This window comes from Cetorhinus maximus, chromosome 3 (genome assembly GCF_964194155.1).
Source record: "Cetorhinus maximus chromosome 3, sCetMax3.hap1.1, whole genome shotgun sequence".
Lineage (NCBI taxonomy): Eukaryota > Metazoa > Chordata > Chondrichthyes > Lamniformes > Cetorhinidae > Cetorhinus > Cetorhinus maximus.
Window position 1 is genome coordinate 89,348,438 of NC_135881.1, and position 20,103 is coordinate 89,368,540.

Consider the following 20,103-nt stretch of genomic DNA (forward strand, 5'->3'; position numbering starts at 1 on the left):
GAGCAGGAGTCCTAACACTGATCCCTGGGGAATCCCACTATAAACTGCCCTCCAACTCGAAAAAACAGCTGTACACCACTACTCTATGGGGAGGATTTTTCCCTCATTGGGTGGGCTTGGCGGGGGTGGGCAGCGGCGGTCGGGAAGCCAACCGCCGCCCAGCATGAAACGCAAGCGTTCAGCGCTGCCTGTGTGGGGGGGCGGTAGGGGGTTGTGGGGTGGTGGGGGGTGGTTGGGAGGAGGGTGCACGCGTGCTTGAAAATCTCCTTGAGGCACAGAGCTGCCTCAGGGAGATGAACATTTTTCAAAATATAAAATAAAGATTTCTGAAATGTTATAAAATCATGTCCCCTCATTTGACTCTGTCACATGGGGAAAAATTTTCCCCCTGTCGGGGGGAAATGCGAGAGCGGGTGCAGGTGGGCGCGCCTCTGATCAGCACCCCTGCAAAAGAGCGCACAGATCTCACTGAGGCTAAGTGCTGCCTCAGGGAGATCAGCTCCAATTTAAAACTTTTAATAAACATGTTTAAACATTTTCCCTGCCATGTCCCCTTATGTGACACTGTCACATGAATTGGGACATGTCCATAAGTTTCATTGAAACCTTTCTTAAACATTTAAATACCCTCATGAAACCTCATCCCACCCGTGGATGAGGTTTCATGCTTTTTCCGAAGCCCGCCAGGGCTCCCGGCCTGCCCGCCAGCCTTAAGGTTGGATGGGCAGGACCATTACGACCTTAATTCGTTTTTCAATGGCCTCAATAGGCCGTTGACAGGTCGGCGGGCACGCAGCTGACTCTGCTGTGCCCGTGCCGATCTGAAAATGGAAATGACGTGGGGTGATGTCAGGAGTTCCACTCGACATCATCCCATGTCATTTTACACATTGGCGAGTGGGCCCCACCCCTGCTTGCCGCCCGGAAGATCCTGCCCATGAGCGGGGTCATGTTATAAATGAAATTTTAAAATTCTTTGCTGTTGGAAACCTCATCTTGTCCGTAGGTGAGGTTTCCTAAAAAATGCAAAGGCCGCTTGGCTTTTTTGCCTACCCACTGACCGAAATATCACGCGAGTGCACGATGACGTTGGGATGCTCGCCCGATGTCACTGCTTGTCATTTTATGCTCAGTCGGACACCCGCCTGATGAGCTAAAAATTCTCCCCTATGTTTCCTGTCATTTAGCCAATTTTATATCCATGTTGCGACTGTCCTTTTATTCTATGAGCTGTAGCTTTGCTCACAAATCTATTATGCAGCACTTTATCAAATGCTTTTTGGAAGTCCATGTATACCACATGAACCGCATTACCCTCATGCACCCTCTCTGTTACTTCATCAAAAACAAACATAGTTTGCCCTTAATTCTTTCTTAAGGCATTCCATAATGAATTCACATTTGCTCCAGGGCTGCATCTTCTGGTCAGTGAGCAGGGGGCAGAGCCTGCTCGCCAATGCGTAAAATGATGCAGGATGACATAGGGCGTGTGTCCCGATGTCACCCCACGTTACCTAGATTTTCAGTTCGGCGGGGGCACAGCTGAGTCGGCTGCGCACCCGCCGAATTGTCAACAGCCACTTAAGGCCTTTAAAGAAGTAGTTAAGCTAATTAAAGGACCTGCCTGTCCAACCTTAAGGTTGGCAGGCAGGCGAGGAAGCCAGGCGGTCTTTAAAAAAAACATGAAACCTCATCCACGGGCAGGATGAGGTTTCATGAGGGCTTTAAAATGTTTATGAAATGTTGAAATAAAAGAAATTGTCACATGAGGGGACATGTCAGGAATTTTTTTTCCACACTTCCACAAATTTTTAAAACTTCCAGTGATCTCCCTGAGGCGGCACTTGGTCTGAGGGAGGTCTGTGCGCTCTTTCATGCGCATGAGTGAAAGAGCGCACTCCCAGCTCAGGGAATTCCTCCCCGCCCGCACAGGGAGCTCACAGCGCTTCCGAGCAGACGTCATGCTGGGCGAGCCTTAATTGGACCGCCCACGTAAAATGGCAGCGTGCCCCTAACTGGGGATGCCAATCGGGAACCCACCCACCCGCGTCCGCTCCTGCACATCCCCCCTAACGGGGGAAAATGTTGCCCCCAGTGACTGTTTCCCCCAAAACTTTCTCCCAAATTATCCAGTCTAAAAAGCTTCCCCACTACTGAGATTAAACTGACTGTTGCTTTCCTCTACACTGGGGAGACCAAATGCAGATTGGGTGACCACTTTGCAGAACACCTTTGTCCAATTCACAAGCATGACCCTAACTTTCAGGTCATTTGTCTTTTTAATCCCTCGCATACTTCCACTCTGACCTCGCCATCCTACACTGCTCCAGTGAAGCTCAACGTAAACTCAAGGAACAGCACCTCATCTTTCAACTAGGCACTTTACAGCCTGGACGTTTCTTTACTTGTCCTATTACAATCTCCTTTTGCCTTGCATCTTCATTTCCATTTGATTGCTCAGCCTGCCACCCTATTAAGACCTTCCCCTTTGTTTTTCCTCCCCTTCCCTGCCTTACTTAAAAACTGTTATATTTCAAAGTTCTTCCAGTTCTGACGTTGGGTCATGGAGCTGAAATGTTAACTCTGTTTCTCTCTCTCCTTAGATGTTCGGCAACCCGCTGAGTATTTCCAGTATTTCCTGCCATTCAGCATTTCAGGGGAAGATGGTTGTGTAGTGGTAATGACACTGAAATAGTAATCCAGAGGCCAGATTAATGCTCTGGGGACATGGGTTTAAATCCCACCACGGCAGCTGATGGAATTTAAATTCAATTAATAAAGCTGGAATATGAGGCTGGTCTCAGTAATGGTGGCCATGATTGTTGTAAAAACCCATCTGGTTCACTAATGCCCTTTAGGGAAGGAAATCTGCCATCCTTACCTGGTCTGGCCTACATGTGACTCCAGATTCACAGTAATGTGGTTGACCCTTAACTCCCCTCTGAAGTGGTCTAGCAAGCCACCCAGTTCAAGGGCAGCTAGGGGTGCGCAACAAATGTTGACCTTTCCAATGACGCCCACATCCCATGAAAGAACAAAAAAAACCTTTCGCTGCATTTAGTAAGATCATTGCTGATTTGTATCCGAACTCCAGCTGCCCATCTTGGCTCCATATCCATTTATACTCTTGGCTAGCAAACCTAAATCAACCTTCAATATAAAATTGTTAATTGAGCTAGCTTCTCTTTGGAGGAGTGAGTTTCACACTTCTACCACCCTTTGTCTCTTAGTCCTTAATTATAGATTCCAATAACTTTCCCACAAGAAATGTTAGACTAACAGGTCAATAATTCACTGTTTTTTTTTATTATTATTTATTCTCTCTCACCTTTCTGAAATAATAGAATCACATTTCCAATTTCCCATTTAAAAGGGCAATTCTAAATCAAGTGAGTTTTGAAAGATTATGGCTAAAGAATCTGCAATTTCCTCATCTTCTTTATTTAACACCCTGGGTAGGAAACATCAGATCCTGGGCATTTGTTAGTCTTTAGTGCATTTATTTTTTCTAGTATTGTTTTCTTGTTTACATTAACTGTAGCCAATTCAGTCCCTGATTCATTATTAATTATTAATCTCCCTGGAATGTCAGGCATGTTATCCTCTTCTACTATGAAGACTGACACAAACTAATTAAGCCTGCCATTTCTTATTTTCACTTGCAATATTACCCTGTTTGTTTTTAAAGAGTGGATGTTACCCTGACTACCCTTCTTCTAAAATAATTATAAGAAGTGTTGGGCCCATCTTGATCTCCTTCACAAATTTCTTTTTGTATTCCCTATTTGCAGCTTTTAGTATCTTTTTTGTCTTCCTCTGCTGGATTTACATTATACTTAACATTTTATATATATAACGGGTAGGGTCATAACATATATTGCAGTAATCCACGTTCAATGTTTTCCAGTGACACTTGTTTAAGAATGTGTTTTCGGGCTTTGTTGTGTATGTCATTCATAGTGGCATAGTAATCTTTGAGAAAAATCTCCCTTATTATCTAATTTTTTGAATGGCACAAGAGTGCACCATCATGCGTGTATCCTCACCAGCAAAATAAATATATGAAAATATCAATGGTATAAAGTTTTCTGATATTAAAATGATTGTATTATTGTAGATGTATCCAGAGTTCCATTGTGAACTTAAATTTGTTAGTGAAGTTAACACTGAGTTTACAGTCCCTGTAAACCAAAAGTTTATCCGGTTACATTATTTAACTATTTCCTACCCATATTTACTCCATAATAATGGTGAGTACTGTTGGCCTCAATTCTATTATTAGTCCAAAATCCGGGCCATTATTTTAGCTTTATTTTGTAATAGCTGCCAACACGGAAAAAGATAACTTGGCAATCCCATTTAGTGGTGCAGGAGCTGAATGTCTGTGGCATTGTGTGATGTTGTATACCTTCAGGTGCTTGGGAGATTATTTCAAGTCTATACTCTGGTACAATGGATTGCCTGGGCACAGCAAATATCAGAAAATATTTTCAATTGGAGAACATGCAAAGAAATAAAGAAATCTGACTAATTATCTTCCATTAATGTCTCTATTCTCTTTATTGTCCTTTCAAATGTACTACAGTACTTTTGCTGTGTTCAGTTTACCCAGCACATTGTTTTTTATTTTGAAGGTTAGCATTTAAAAATAAACAATATAACATATATTTAGCAATGACCTTAAGGTAGTAATTCAATGTTGTCGGTCTCCTGCCATTTTGAGCCTAGATATTCGACAGTCTTTCTGGGGAAAAGAAATATCAAAATTACACACACACGCACACGCACATGCACACGCACACACACACACACACACACATCTTGAGTGTTGTTGGAGCTGCACGCCTCCAGGCAGGTGGAGAGTATTCCATCACACTCTGGACTTGTGCTTTGCAGGTGGTAGACAGGCTTTGGGAAGTCATGAGGTGAGCTACTTGCTGCAGAAATCCTACCTCTGGCCTGTTGTTGTAGCCACAGTATTTATATGGCTGGTGCAGTTAAGTTTCTGGTCAATGGTAACCCTCAGAATGCTGTTGATGGGGGATTCGGCGATGGTAATGTCGTTGAACATCAAGTTAGCTTCTCTCTTGTTGGAGATTATCATTGCCTAGCACTTGTGTGGCACAAATGTTACTTGACACTTATCAGCCCACGCTTGATTGTTATTGGTCTTGCTGCATGTGGGCAATAACTGCTGAGGAGTTGCACATGGTACTGAACATTGTGCAATCAATTGCAAATATTCCCACTTCTGATATTATAATAGAGGGAAGATCATTGATGAAGAAGCGGAAGATGGTTGGACCTAGCACATTATTCTCAGGAACTCCTGCAGTGATGTCCTGGGCCTGTGATGATTGGTCTCCAAAAACCACAACCATTTTGCTTTGTGCTAAGTATGATTCCAATTGGTGGAGAGTTTCCCCCTGATGGTCACTGATTTTACTGTTGTTTGGGCTCCTTGATGCCAACTCAGTCAGATGCTTCTTTGATGTCAAGGGCAGTCACTATCACGTCACCTCTTGAATTCAGCTCTTTTGTCCATGTTTGGACCAAAGCTGTGATGAAATCTGGAGCTGAGAGGTCCTGGTGGAATGCAAACTGAGCATCAATGAACAGGCTATTGCTGAGTGTCACTTGATAGCACTGTCAATGACACCTTCTGTTATTTTGCTGTAGGCTGATTGGACAGTAATTGGCTGGATTGGATTTGTCTTGCTTTTCGTGGACAGAACAGGGCAATTTTTCACATGGGCCAATGTTGTAACTTTACGGTAACAGCTTGTCTTAAGGTGCATCTGGTGCTGGAGCACAGGTCTTCATCATCACTGCCTTCTTGCTGTTCCTCCACTGCCTGGCCAGGTTTCTGTTCTTTGGTATCTGAAAGTTGAAAGGCACAAGGATAAGATTGTGGCATGTGAGGATGGAATTGAGTACCTGAGGCAAGTAGCACTTTGTGGTTTGAAGATGCATTTACTGACACTGACCACCGAGTGAGATGATTGAACTTCTTGCAACACTGCATCCAGGCCCTTGGGGCTTGATTCCTAGCATTGACCTCCACAGATATCTGTTCCCATTGCCTCCTGAGCATGCGCCTAGAGAGCCTCCTGCACCTGCTCCAGACATAGGATATCTCTCCTTTCCACCTCCTCTACTAAGGCCTCCAGTGCAACATCTGAAAACCGTGGAGTTCAGTTCTCACCCATGCTCTGCCATTGTTCAATGTTTTTGAGGTCAGATTCACTCTTGCACAGCTGTCAGCTCCAGCCACAATGCACCACAGTTTAAGCATTGCAGACTCACAATATTGGAGCCCTGCTAAGGCTTCCAGCCAGTGAATGACACATTTAGTGATGGATGGATGCTGCAATGATTTAAAGTAGCAGGCAGGACAAATTTGGAGTGCTGTCTGCTTTGCAGTCAACAGGCTAATTTCAAACATGGACAAAACAGCTGAACTCCAGAGGTGAGGTGAGAGTGACAGCCCTTGACATCAAAGCTGCATTTGACCAAATGTGGCATCAAAGAGCCCTAGCAAAACTGGAGTCAATGGGAATAGGGGGAAAACTCTGAGCTGGTTGGAGTTATACCTAACACAAAGGAAGATGGTTGTGGTTGTTGGAGGTCAATCATCTCAGTTCCAGGACATCACTGCAGGAGTTCCCCAGGGTAGTGTCCTCTACCCAAACATCCTCAGCTGCTTCATCAGTGACCATCATATTAAGAGAATCAAGGGTTATGGGGAAAAGGCAGGAAAGTGGGGTTGAGGATTGTCAGGTCAGCCATGGTCTCATTGAATGGTGGAGCACACTCAATGGGCCGAATGGCCTTCTTCTGCACCTACATCTTGTGGTCTTTCCATAAGGTCAGATGTGGGGATGTTCGCTGATGATTGCACAATGTTCGGTACTATTCGTGAATCCTCAGATACTGAAGCAGAAGCCTTAGACAACACCTTCCAAACCCACGACTACTACCGTGTAGAAGGACAAGGGCAGCAGACACATGGGAACACCACCACCTGGAAGTTTCCCTCCAATCCACTCACCAACCTGACTTGGAAATGTATCACCATTCCTTCACTGGCACAGGGTCAAAATCCTGGAACTTGCTCCCTAACAGCACTGTGGCTGTACCTACACTACATGGACTGCAGCGATTCAAGAAGGCAGCTCACCTCCACCTTCTCAAGGGCAATTAGGGATGGGTGATAAATGCTGGCCTAGTCAGCAACGCCCACACCCCATAAATGAATAAAGAATAAAGGTGTTGGCGAATTACCTATTGCCCGTTTTCAGGTATTTTTGAATTTAGCCCCAATATATCATCAAAATGTCATTTGATGGATTGGTATATTTTAGACCATTTATAAATCATGTGAATATCCCTTGATTGTCATCTTCTAAATTTTATTGCTATTGTAGTCATCAGTCAAATTAGCTAATTTGACAGAAGGTCCATCAATTCACTGAATAACTGCCTGGCATATTCACTATTCTGTTATTCTGACCTGTAATAGCTGATGGAAAGCAGGTTTATGTCTTTGATCTGTCAGTCACGAATAAAATAAGTTTGATGATCCTACAATTGTTATGTTGTATGTTGCAAATGCACCTAATCTGTGACAAAATGTCTCCAGATCTGCAGAAACATTTTTCTGGAAATTGCTATAAAATTTTTACCATATGACTCAAATACAACAACGTTTCAATCATAAGGTACCGTGAAGAAAGCACTTCATCTTAGCAAATTTACATGAACTACAGAGGAATTAATCCTACTGATGTCAAGTCTCAGGTCCTTGTCAAGTCAGGTCAAGTCCTAAATCTGTAGGACCAGATATTCACTATTACAAAAGCTAATGCCTCCCCATTGTATTGATATATTAGTGTTGAGTTCAATTAGCTGAAAAGTTAAGTTATGTTAGTTTACCAACACCTCTTGAATAAGTCTTAATTTATTCACCACCAACATCACCCACCACCACTGATTTCCCCCTCTATTTACTATATGGCTGTTCTTCCTCTGCCTGACTGTCGATGGCATAATATTTTATTTCTTTCTTTTGAGTTCATTGTACATTTGGTTAAAACGAAGTGCTGCCAGCTGGCTTATCGCTGTGCTGAAAATACACATTACATACTGATATGCCGGAGCTATCAATTTGTGCCTGTAGGCTGTTCCTGTGAAACAAAGGGTAGCTAAATGTGCTAATGCCTCCTAAAAGTAGAGCCTTAGCCTCTTTCAATCCAGAGTGTCATTCCTTGAAGCTCTCTGGATAAATATTAATTTCCTGTAAAAACACATTGTTCAAGTGTTTCCTGTGAAGGAGTCATGCCAATTGAAGTATCCCATATGATTGACATCTTTTTAAAATAATAGATTTGAGTGATAGCAATACCTGGGGTGAAGAAGTGATGTAACTCTGAGATGGACAAGACCAAGATTCTTAGTCCCTTTGATAGCTCTGTCAGCAGACGTTTCCCATTGTGAGCTTATATTCTGCCACCTGTGCTCAGCTACCCTTTCAGTTTAAAGCCAGCAGCAACAGTGCAAACTGAAGGCCTCAGTGGTACCATATTAAGATATAGTGGCCATGTTTCAGGATCAGTGTTATGATGAGGAATTGTTTTGACATTTTGAGGAGAATTGTGATATTTGTAGTTACTGTGAATACTACTTGTATTAGATAAAAACAAAAAGCTAAAAGCTACTGCGGATGCTGGAAATCCAAAACAAAAACAGAATTACCTGGAAAAACTGAGCAGGTCTGGCAGCATCGGTGGAGAAGAAAACAGTTGACGTTTCGAGTCCTCATGACCCTTCGGCAGAACTGAAGTATAGTTAGGAGAGAGGTGAAATATAAGCTGGTCTAAGATGGGGGGCGGGGGGAGAGAGAAGTTGAGGGTGGGGTGGTTGTGGGGATAAGCAAGCAGTGGTAGGAGCAGATAATCAAAAGATGTCACAGACAAAAGGATCAAAGAGGTGTTGAAGGTGGTGATATTATCTAAGAAAAGTGCTAATTAAGAATGGATGGCAGGATACTCAAGGTACAGCTCTAGTGGGGGTGGGGTGGAAAGACTAACAAAGCATTAGTTGTAGATTTAAAAATAATGGAAATAGGTGGGAAAAGAAAAATCTATACAAATTATTGAAAAAAAAAGGGAGGGGGGAGAAACGGGGTGGGGATGGGGGGAGGGGGAGTTTAAGATCTAAAGTTGTTGAATTCAATATTCAGCCCGGAAGGCTGTAAAGTGCCTAGTCGGAAGATGAGGTGCTGTTCCTCCAGTTTGCATTGGGCTTCACTGGAACAATGCAGCAAGCCAAGGACAGACATGTGGGCAAGAGAACAGGGTGGAGTGTTAAAATGGCAAACGACAGGGAGGTTTGGGTCTTTCTTGCGGACAGACCGTAGGTGTTCTGCAAAGCGGTCGCCCAGTTTGCATTTGGTCTCTCCAATGTAGAGGAGACCGCATTGGGAGCAACAAATGCAGTAGACTAAGTTAGGGGAAATGCAAGTGAAATGCTGCTTCACTTGAAAGGAGTGTTTGGGCCCTTGGACGGTGAGGAGAGAGGAAGTGAAGGGGCAAGTGTTGCATCTTCTGCGTGGGCATGGGGAGGTGCCATAGCTGGGGGTTGAGGAGTAGGGGGTGATAGAGGAGTGGACCAGGGTGTCCCGGAGGGAACGATCCCTACGGAATGCTGCCGGGGGGGGTGAAGGGAAGATGTATTGTATACTTGTTGACTTGTATTAGATGTTGTTCCTTTACCTGTTTAATATGTAGTAAATGTGTCTGTTGATTTACAGGTCAAGATTTTCACGGAGTCGAGGAGACTCCATGGAGGTGAAAAAATGGCGGCTGGGACCCGATTCTGGGAGTCCCAACCCCATTCCTGACGCTCCCAATTCTCACCAATGCGGGTTAGGGGTGTGGGCTGGTGTGGGCCACAAGCCCGAACCCTGCACTCCCGACCTGGTTGGCTCCATAGTGGGGATAGGCGTCTCCTAGTCCCCTGCAATTTTCATAGAGTCAGGCCAACATTTCAAGAACCTGTGCTTCACAGCCCCTCAGCAGTGTTGTGAACCAGTCTGGATGAGGGAACCGTTGAAAGTTAAGTTGAAAAGGTCTTACCCATGCCCTCCATTCCAAGCTATGACCCTCTACCAGCCCCTCATGGCCCTTCAAAACCCAAACCAAGCTATGCCCCTCTACCCACCCCCATGGCCCCTCGTACCCCCCATTCCAAGCTATTGCCTTCTACCCACCCCATGGCCCTTCGTACCCCCATGCCAAACTATTGCCTTCTACCCACCCCCCCTCGTGCCCCCCCATTCCAAGCTATTGCCTTCTACCCACCCCATGGCCCTTCATACCCCCCATTCCAAGCTATTGCCTTCTACCCACCCCATGGCCCTTCGTACCCCCATGCCAAGCTATTGCCTTCTACCCACCCCCATGGCCTCTCATACCCTCCATGCCAAGCTATGGCATTTCCATGCCCATTCATCCAATATATTGCCACTGGACTAGCCTCCCAGAGACCCAGGGTAATCCTCTGGGGACCCGGGTTCGAATCCCACCACGGCAGATGGTGAAATTTGAATTCAATAAAAATCCTGGAATTAAAAGCCTGATGATGGCCATGAAATAGTTGCTGATTATCATTAAAAACCCATCTGGTTCAGTAATGCCCTTTAGGAAAGGAAACCTGCTGTCCTTACCTGGTCTGGCCTACATGTGACTTTAGACCCACAGCAATGTGGTTGACTCTTAAATGCCCTCTGAACAGGGAAATTAGGGATGGCAATAAATGCTGGCCTAGCCAGCAATGCCCACATCGCATGAGCAAATTAAAAAAAATATATTCTATACAGAATCAATGAATCCTAGAGTAACAATAGGGTGTGTGAAAAGCTTTTTTATAAAAGTGAGTAATTTATTCTTAACTTTCTGGGCAACATTTCCCCCCTTTGGTGGGGGGGTGGGGGGGAGGGGGGGAGGGGGCGGGGAAGCGTGGAAGCGGCTGTGGGCAGGTGGCCTTCTGATCGGCGCTGCCGGTTGGGGGAGAGGCACCGCTATTTTGCATGCTCAGACCATTTAAGACCCTATGCGTTTTGCGCTCCCTGTGTGGGCAGGGGGGGTGGGGATTCCCTCAGCAGGAGTACGCACTTTGGCGCATGCAAAAGAGCGCACAAATCTCCCTGAGGCAAATTGCTGCCTCAGGGAGATCGCCTCCGATTTGAAACTTTAAATGAAGGTTTTTCAAAAAATTCCCTGCCATATCCCCTCACGTGACACTGTCACAGGAGTTGGGACATGTCCATAACTGTTATTGAAACTTTTAATAATACTTTAAATACCCTCATGAAACCTCATCCCGCCTGTGAGTGAGGTTTCGTGCTTTTTCCGAGGCCCGCCTGGGCTCCCGGCCTGCCCGCCAGCCTTAAGGTTGGACGGGCAAGTCCATCAATCAGATTAATTAGTTTTTTAATGGCCTTAATAGGCTGAACTACAAATCTAAATGACGCAGGGTGACTTCGGGACGCACGCACGATGTATCCCTGTGTCATTTTACGCGTCGACGAGCGGGCCTTGACTCCAGTTAGCCCACCCCACCCCCACCCCCAGACAAAAATCCCATCTTTGCTTGCACTTTCTCCTCGGGTGGGGGGTGGTGGCTTAACTGTGAAACCTCTTGACTCCCACTACTCACCTCTATGATGAAAACCCAGCCCATAATCTGAAATATGGTATGATAGAATGGATACTTTTCTGCCTTTTGAAGTCTACTTCATGTGGCAGCGTGTGATGTGTTCCAATATTGTGACAAGGGTTCTCATTTGACCTTTGGATTTTGGCTCACCTAGACATTAGCAGGAAAGTGCACACTCCAACTAATAAAGTTTACGATATCTGCCTTTGAGCATAGTCAGTAATACCGAACCTAAGGAGAATATTCAGTGGGAAAACAAAAAAAAAGCCTACTGTTTCATAACAACATCTAATTGGTTTTAAAATTTTTCTTTTTATTTGCATTCATGTAGTGTGATAGACTCAATATGAAATGTATACAAATGTCCTATGGTACTTCACAGAGGCATAAATAAACAAAAGAGATTGGGCATTAATTAATTAATTGGGCATTAACCATGTCCCATCTTGCACCAAGTCCTGCTCATCCACACCCCTGTCATCACTGAGTGATGATAGCTCTCAAACCACAACACGTTTCCTTTAAAATGTTCATTCTCATATTTAAATCTTTTCATGGCCTCTGTCCTCCCTATCTCTGTGAACTCATCCAGCCCTTTATTCCCCCCAAATTTCATTCTTCTGATTTTGATCTCATATGTATGCTCCGCTTCTCCCACTATTGATGGCCTTGCCTTCTGCTGCATAGGACCCATGCTCCTAACCTCTCTCCCTCTCCTTCCTCAAAACCATCCACAATCTACTTTTTTGGTGAAGCTTTTGTCACTCCTTCTAACACACCTGCTGTGGCTCAGTGTCCTTTCTTTTTGAATTTAACTCCGTAAAATGCCTTTTCTCCATCAAAGGTGCTATAGAAGTGCATGTTGTTGAATTTGTTCCTTCTCCGCAGCCCCCCCACCCTTCAACTGACTATTCACTTCTCCATTCTTACTCTTCTCCAAACAATCCACCATTGCAAAAGAATAAATAAGGGACTGTATCATTGGTATAACACAAGTTGAACATCGGTCGAAGTGTTTCCCCACTGCAAGGTTCAATGTTCTACCAATGGATGACCAAGCTCCACTGCTGGAATTTTTGATCTGTTATTACAAGCTCAAAATCAATGCTGGTGATCTGCTGGGGTTGAATTTTCTTGGGATTTATACTAATCATCTGATGTAACTTTGATGGTAGATTCTTGGAAACTGAAATAAATTGCACAAAGAACATTTACACTATTACCCCACATATTCCATGGCTTGATCCATGAACCATTTGTAGAATCCCTGCAGAAAATCATGCGCCTGTCCCCACTGAAGGACCAAGTCCTTTGTGGAATAAGATTTTGTTTAAATTAGAAATCACTTCCATTATCATTTCTCTTTTTCTAATAAAACAGTATTTGCTAGAGATTTGGTTTTGTGAATCAAAGGATAGCTGTGAAGCTCCCTTCTACATTTTTTGATCTGACATTTTGAATTAGTATGTTTTTTATCATCAAAGCTGTTTTTGAAAGAGAGCTGCTTTGAAGTTGTCTATGGGATGTAACAACAATAAAATAATTCCATTTAAAAGCAGTTTTGAAGTGATTGGAATAGAAACCTGGAATGGAAGCCTCAAATAAATGAATCTGAATGTTCAGAATGATTGTTGTGTTCTGAAAAAATGTAGAAATGCGCAGGGCAAATGACACATGTTTGTTATATTAATAAGTGCCATAAAGTGAGTAAATTTCAAAACCTTCAAAGAATATTTTAAAGTAATAGCTCAATGCTTCCCATATCAGAGTGAAATTCCCTTACTACTAAACTCACCAAGATTCCTTAGGCAGTACCTTCCAAACCGACGACTGCTACCATCTGGAAGGTCAAGGGTAGCAGACACATGGGAACACCACCACCTGGACGTTCCCCTCCAAGCCATTCACCACCCTGACTTGGAAATATATTGTCGTTCCTTCACTATCACTGGGTCAAAATCCTGGAACTCCCTCCCTAACAGCACTGTGGGTGTACCTACACCATAGGGACTGCAGCAGTTCAAGAAGGCAGCTCACCACCACCTCCTCAAGAGCAACTAGAGATGGGCAATAAATGCTGGCCTACCCAATGACGCCCACATCCAGCAAATGAATAAAAAAAAGACCCGGTAGGCTTGTAATAAATATTGGTGGACAGTCTATCACCAGAAATTGAGACAGAGAGGTCAAGGAAGGGAAGGGAAGTGTCAGAGATGAATCATGTGAAAATGATGGAGGGGTGGAAATTGGAAGCAAAATTAATAAATTTTTCCAGGTCCAGACGAGAGCATGAAGCAGCAGAAAGAGACCAGAAAGTACCAGAGAAAGAGTTTTGGGAGGGGGCCGGAGTAGGACTGGAACAAGGAATGTTCCACATACCCCATAAAGAGACAGGCATAACTGGGGTCCATGCAGGTACCCATAGCCACACCTTTTATTTGGAGGAAGTGAAGGAGTTTAAGGAGAAATTGTTCAGTGAGAGAACAAGTTCAGCCAGATGGAGGAGAGTAGTGGTGGATGGAGATTGTTCAGGCCTCTGTTCGAGGAAGAAGCGGAGAGCCCTCAGACCATCCCGGTGGGGGATGGAGGTGTAGAGGGATTGGACGTCCATGGTGAAGAGGAGGCGGTTGGGGCCAGGGAACTGGAAATTGTTGATATGATGTAAGGTGTCAGAGGAATCGCGGAAGAGTGGGGGTGAAGAGTCATACGGACTCGAAACATTAACTGCATTCCTCTCCTCAGATGCTGTCAGACCTGCTGAGCTTTTCCAGGTATTTTTGTTTTTGTTTCGGACTTCCAGCTTCCGCAGTTTTTTGTTCTTATATTTAAAAAAAGACCCGCTTTGCCATAATTGAAATTTCCCAAAATTCAATATTTTGGCTTAGGACATCCACTATGCTAAGGCATTTAGGTGACTAGCTCATGGTGATCAAATTAATAGTAATATTGGGCATTAACCTTCAACTACCATAATAACAGTATTTCATGGTTGAATTGGTGAAAGTGAAGGAAGGCACCAGGTAAATCAGCAGGTATGTACCAGAGTTAGGTTCTCTCTAAAGAAGAGTTATATGGACTTGAAACATTAACTCTGTTTCTCTCTCCACAGATGCTGTCAGACCTGCTGAGTTTTTCCAGCATTTCCTGTTTTTGTTTCAGGTTCTCTCCACCTGACATTATATCATCAAACCTGATCTGCAGGCATTGGCATTCCAGTGGGAACTTGTTCCACAAGAGCTGGGTTTTCACAGAACTAATTGCAGAACTATAAAGACTCCATCAAACAATTGGCAGCACAGGAATGGCACAATCTGGGTGGAATCTTGTCTCCTTTAAAAATTTCTAGGTCCTGACACTGCATTTGCTGTCAGCGTGCTGACCCGACACCAGGATATCTGAATTTCCTCCCAGTTTCGTTTACAAGTGGGCCCGCAGGATCGGGAAGATCCTAACCTTTGTGTTAGTCGCAATCACCTCCATCCCTCCCCCCCACAAGTCCCACCTCTGACATCCAATGACTTTTTTGGCTACATCTTGTTGCAGGCTAGCAAAGAATCACCTGCAGGTTCACGGTCAACACAATTACCACTGAATAGCTACAGCAGCCCTCACTGCACTGCTGCATTTTCCAAACTAGAAGGTTATTGGCGACAATGACGTGGCCATCATGTAATCTATCCTGCATGTTAAAAAGTGATCATTTGTCAGATGGCTAGTTAGTATATTGATTTCAAGCCCTTTGAAGATGTGTGTGGGCCATGAATGGTATGAGGAATGAGTAAGATAACTTCTGTTGACATCTGAATTTCTTGTAAAAGAGGAGCAAGTTAAATAAGAAGCTGTTATTGGTGAAAGGGACCATGAAGTTACAGGAGCATTGTAAAAGCCCAATTGATGTCACTAATGTCCTTTAGGTAAGTAAATCTGCCATCCTTACCCACTCTTGCCGATATGAATAAAGTCCATCACTAGTGTGGTTGACTCTTAACTGCTCTCTGAAGTAGCCTAGTAAGTCACTCAGTTGCCAACTAGGAAAGGGCAATAAATGCCAGATTTACCAAAACTGCCTACATCCCAAGAATCTTTTTCAAAACGAAGTTGTAGGTGACTTAATATGAAATTACAGAGCAGTTTCTTTTTCCACAAAGGATAATGTATAAGTAAGAATCAGTTCTGCTTTGATGCAAATACCATGATTTCTTAGTGTGTTGTTTACAGTGTGCAAGATTCACCCATACTTTACTATTGTGTCCTATTTTATTGCTTTACAGGTTAAGAAGTGGCCCATTGGAAAGCATGGCTTACTATATGACCGTAACTGGATGATCGTCAACCAAAATGGCGTCTGTCTTAGCCAAAAGCAGGAACCCAGACTTTGTTTGATTTGTCCACATATTGACCTGGACCAGGGGATCATGACCATCAATGCAGAAGGTTAGCAAAGCCATCAGGTCTTAGAGGCATTAATCTCAAAAATGGTTATAGACATAAGAAAATTTTATTAGAAAAAGCAAGTTAAAGGCTCCAGCTCGCTCATTTACTTAGACTTTTCCTGCTTTTCTTTTGGATTTGAACACAAAAGTCAAGGTTGATACTCCAGTGCTGAGAGGGTGCTGCACTCTTAAGAGGTGTCTCTCAAGTGGATGTAAAAGATTCCATGGCACTATTTTGAAGAAGAGCGGGGAGTTATCCCTGATACCTTGGCCAATATTTATCCCTCGATCATCACAAAAAAACAGATTATCTGGTAATTATAACAGCGCTGTTTGTAGGAGCTTGCTGTGTGCAAATTGGCTGCCCCATTTCCTACATTATATCAGTGACCACTCTTCAAAAAGGACTTCATTGACTTTAAAGCACATGAGTATGTCCAGCAGCCATGAAAGGCTTTATATGGATGATAGTCTTTCTTTTTTTTTCCCTTCCTTTAAATTTTTGTGCTCAAAATAACTGATATCAGCAGTGGAGAATAGAATACTTTTTCATAGAACTGTATTTCTCTCACAGTGGTAGTGAACATTTCAGGAATGGTATTACCACTCCAAACCTCGATGGCATAATAAATGAGAGCCTTCGAAGGTTATTCACGTGTGTTTGTGATGAATTCATAATTGTTAAGTTGCACTCCTGCTCCATCACCAACCTGCCAATGAGAGAACAACCCATTTCTAGAGCTTCATCACAACCTCAGAGGAGCAACCCTTTTTTCACAGCTCACCAAACATCTTATGCTAATTTTTGCAGGTTTTATTTTTGCTGTGTTTTCCTACTAGAGAGCAAGATATCCCTTCCTGACCGTACATCTGTTTCATCTCAATAAAAAGAAACCTCAAAGTCAAACCAGCACCTTTTCCTAACCTGGAAGCACTTGTTTTCACTGTTCCTCAGCTTATTGTTTGCATAATAATTCTACCCTCTTTCCAGCAACGAACCCGCCCAAGCAGAGTGCAGATGTATCTGAATTGCTGCTTGGATGCTGCTGCCATTCCAACCATAACTCAACTCCACACACCCATTCACAGGGGACAGACGTTTTAAATAAATGTAAAGGCTGCCAACATATAAATCACAGTTCTGGCACATATTAAATAAAAAACTCAACATTCTTCATCAGAATGTGTCCAAGTAATAAACTGCCCATTTACCATAAAACAAAAGTCTTTTTGGTTTTTCCATGGCATTTTAACTATGCTTTCCCCTTTAATGCTGCTAGAGCTTTGAAGGCCTGGGGTGTGCTCAGACTTCTTCTGTCCTCATGGCTATGGCCAAATGTGCACCGCTCAATTACATCCTTTATCTAAATGAGATAGAGAAAACAAGTTATGCACTCAGTTCCTAGACCCAGCAGATCCCGTTTCCAATGCAGTCCACACTAATTGCCACTGGACATCCAGATGGTCAACATCAAAGGAAACATTGTTATCTACATGTTTGAACCTGTGATTATCGAGAATAATTATAATCCACTCACCATCCTGATTTGGAAACATATCGCCATTTCTGGAACTCCCTCCCTAATAGTACCGTGGCTTTACCTACACTATATGGACTGCAGCGGTTCAAGAAGGCAGCTCACCACCATCTTCTCATGGGCAATAAATGCTGGCCCAGCCAGCGACACCCACATCCCATGAATGAATTTTTGAAAAATTCACTTTTCTGCAGCCATCCCAGCTTCCCCTTTTATGAAAAGCTACAGTATTTTAAGAGCTGCTCCCTCTTAAGAGTTTCCAATCCTCAGCCAAGTGTGCTAAGTCCAAGTTCTCTATGCACATTTTTTCTCTGTCTGTAACCTATTCAAATTAAAGATTGCTATATTTGCCACAGCCTGGCAATGTAGTTCTGTTCTTTCAATTTTAATAGAACAGAATGTGTAAAATAGTTGTCATCGGGAGATGAATAATATTGTGTCTCCAGCACTAACATTCTGCAACATAGACCAATATGTTTGAACAAGTCAGCTGGACCAATTCATTAGTGTTACAAATACGAAGCTTGTAAGATTGTTATGTTTTGGAACTGTTTCTTTAATTTAGAGTAAAATGGAGGAATGATGGGGGTCGTGAGACCTGTTCTGAATTCTGCCTGACAACAAGCCTGGGTGGCTTGGTTGTTAAAGGTAAAAGTGGGGGCCCAGGTTGTTTTACTGGGAAGAAAGTGCAAGATATTCGCACATGTAAACAATGACTAGAGCAGCTGTCTGTCAGTCTCCAAGTCCCAGGGAGGTATTAATAATATCATGTTTTGTGAGTGGCCATGCTTTAAACTATTTAATTCCAAGATTGAATGAAGTTGGGGGCCTAAAAGATAGCTAAGTAGAATTTCTACCTGGATACAAGGCCCATGTGATTCACACAGCCATGGAGTTGGGCTTCAAGAGGGTAAGAATCCACAAGAAGCCTTTGTAGGATCCAGTTGCAGGTTTTCCTAAAAGTATCATGGAACCTCACAGACAGGGTTAGCCTGCAAGAATCCGAATATGTGAGAGAGAGAGAGAGAGAGAACAGAGTGATTGAGGCAACAAGTCTTTATTGTTCACCAAGCAGGATGCGAGTGGGACCTCACACTCAGATTGAAGGTACCAAGTACGTGAGGGTTTAAACAAAGCTGGAAGATTTGCCTAGCTTTGGCTAGAGGGAGGAATCTCCAATTCATCTCTCACTGTGAAAGTAAGTTTGGGGAGTAAAAGTTATCTGCCTGCAAAGGGATAAGGAGCTGAGAATAGCTCTGGACTAGCCCCTGCAGAATTAAGTGTTCGCTTAAGGGACAGAGTAATGTATAACCTTGGCAGGGGGATTTTCGGTTGTTGTTAAAAGTTAAATGGGAGATATTTTCTGTAGTTTGCAGTAGAAGTTGCTTACTGAAATACTGTTTAGTTAGTGTTGCTTTTAGTTTGTTTGCTACAGTAAAAGTTTTAAAATTTGAAATCCTGTCGTATGATCCTTTCAGTCATTCACTTGAAGCTTGAATTTCTTTTTAAAAGTTATCAGCCTCTACAGGGATTGTAACATTAGTAAGCCACTTAAATGATACTATCTTTGGGAAACACCCTGGGAATGTAGTCAATGAAGAATAGAAAGAAGACTAATGACTATAGTGTGTATTTGACAGAATGTATAGATGGAGCAGCATTCATAGAATAGAATCATGGAATCTTGCGGCACAGAAGAAGGTGTTTCGGCATATCTTTCAAACAGCTGTCCAATTGCCACGGCTCACTGGGGATAGTGCGCTGCAATATTAAGCCCCACTGCTCCCCGAGCTGCGACAAATTTGAAAAAGTTTGATCAACCCACTTAATTGTTTAATTTCGGTTAACAGAATACGAGCACCAGGTTTGTAAACTTAAGTAAATAACTGTTTATTAAACAAATTGTCTTTAACCAGTGGCAAAAGAAGGAAATATGAACTGCTTACTTCTAGCTCTATAACCTAAACTCTACCCCTTCTTAAATCCCTACGCAAACATATATAAGACACATAGGACACACAAATACATGGATTTCAAGGATGGGATAGAACAGTTCATATCATTAATTCCAGAGTATGGGATTCAATGGGTTGATTTTGATCAATGTCTTCCAAATTCCTTTCAGTTCGTTGTTAATGACACAAGGTGGTCTTTCAGTACTTTCAGTCTTTAGTTCACTGGTTGAGCACTTGCCTTTCAATATCTCTAACAGTGATTTTCCCCTTTGCCTCTTGACAGGGGTTTACAGAGAGACAGCAGGTTAAAGAGATATGAGGAGAAAAAGCCAGCTAGCTGTTATTGTAGAATTATTGGAATCTTACACACGCAGGAGGCAGAGGTTTTAGGTCTTTTCCCTTTCAGTCTAGAAGCTATTCTGCTGCACTGCTCTTACACCAACCCTGGTCACCTGGTCA

At 43.2% G+C, this 20,103-nt stretch overlaps 1 protein-coding gene across 3 annotated transcripts in view; it reads left to right on the forward strand.

Moving 5' to 3' along the window:
* Positions 1 to 20,103, forward strand: part of mocos (molybdenum cofactor sulfurase) — a 318,270-nt gene that overhangs the window by 201,939 nt on the left and 96,228 nt on the right. For all 3 annotated transcript variants that reach the window (XM_078538658.1, XM_078538660.1, XM_078538659.1), the window contains one exon: positions 15,990 to 16,152. In XM_078538658.1, the coding sequence (XP_078394784.1) occupies positions 15,990 to 16,152 (163 nt within the window). The remainder of the gene's footprint in view (positions 1 to 15,989; positions 16,153 to 20,103) is intronic.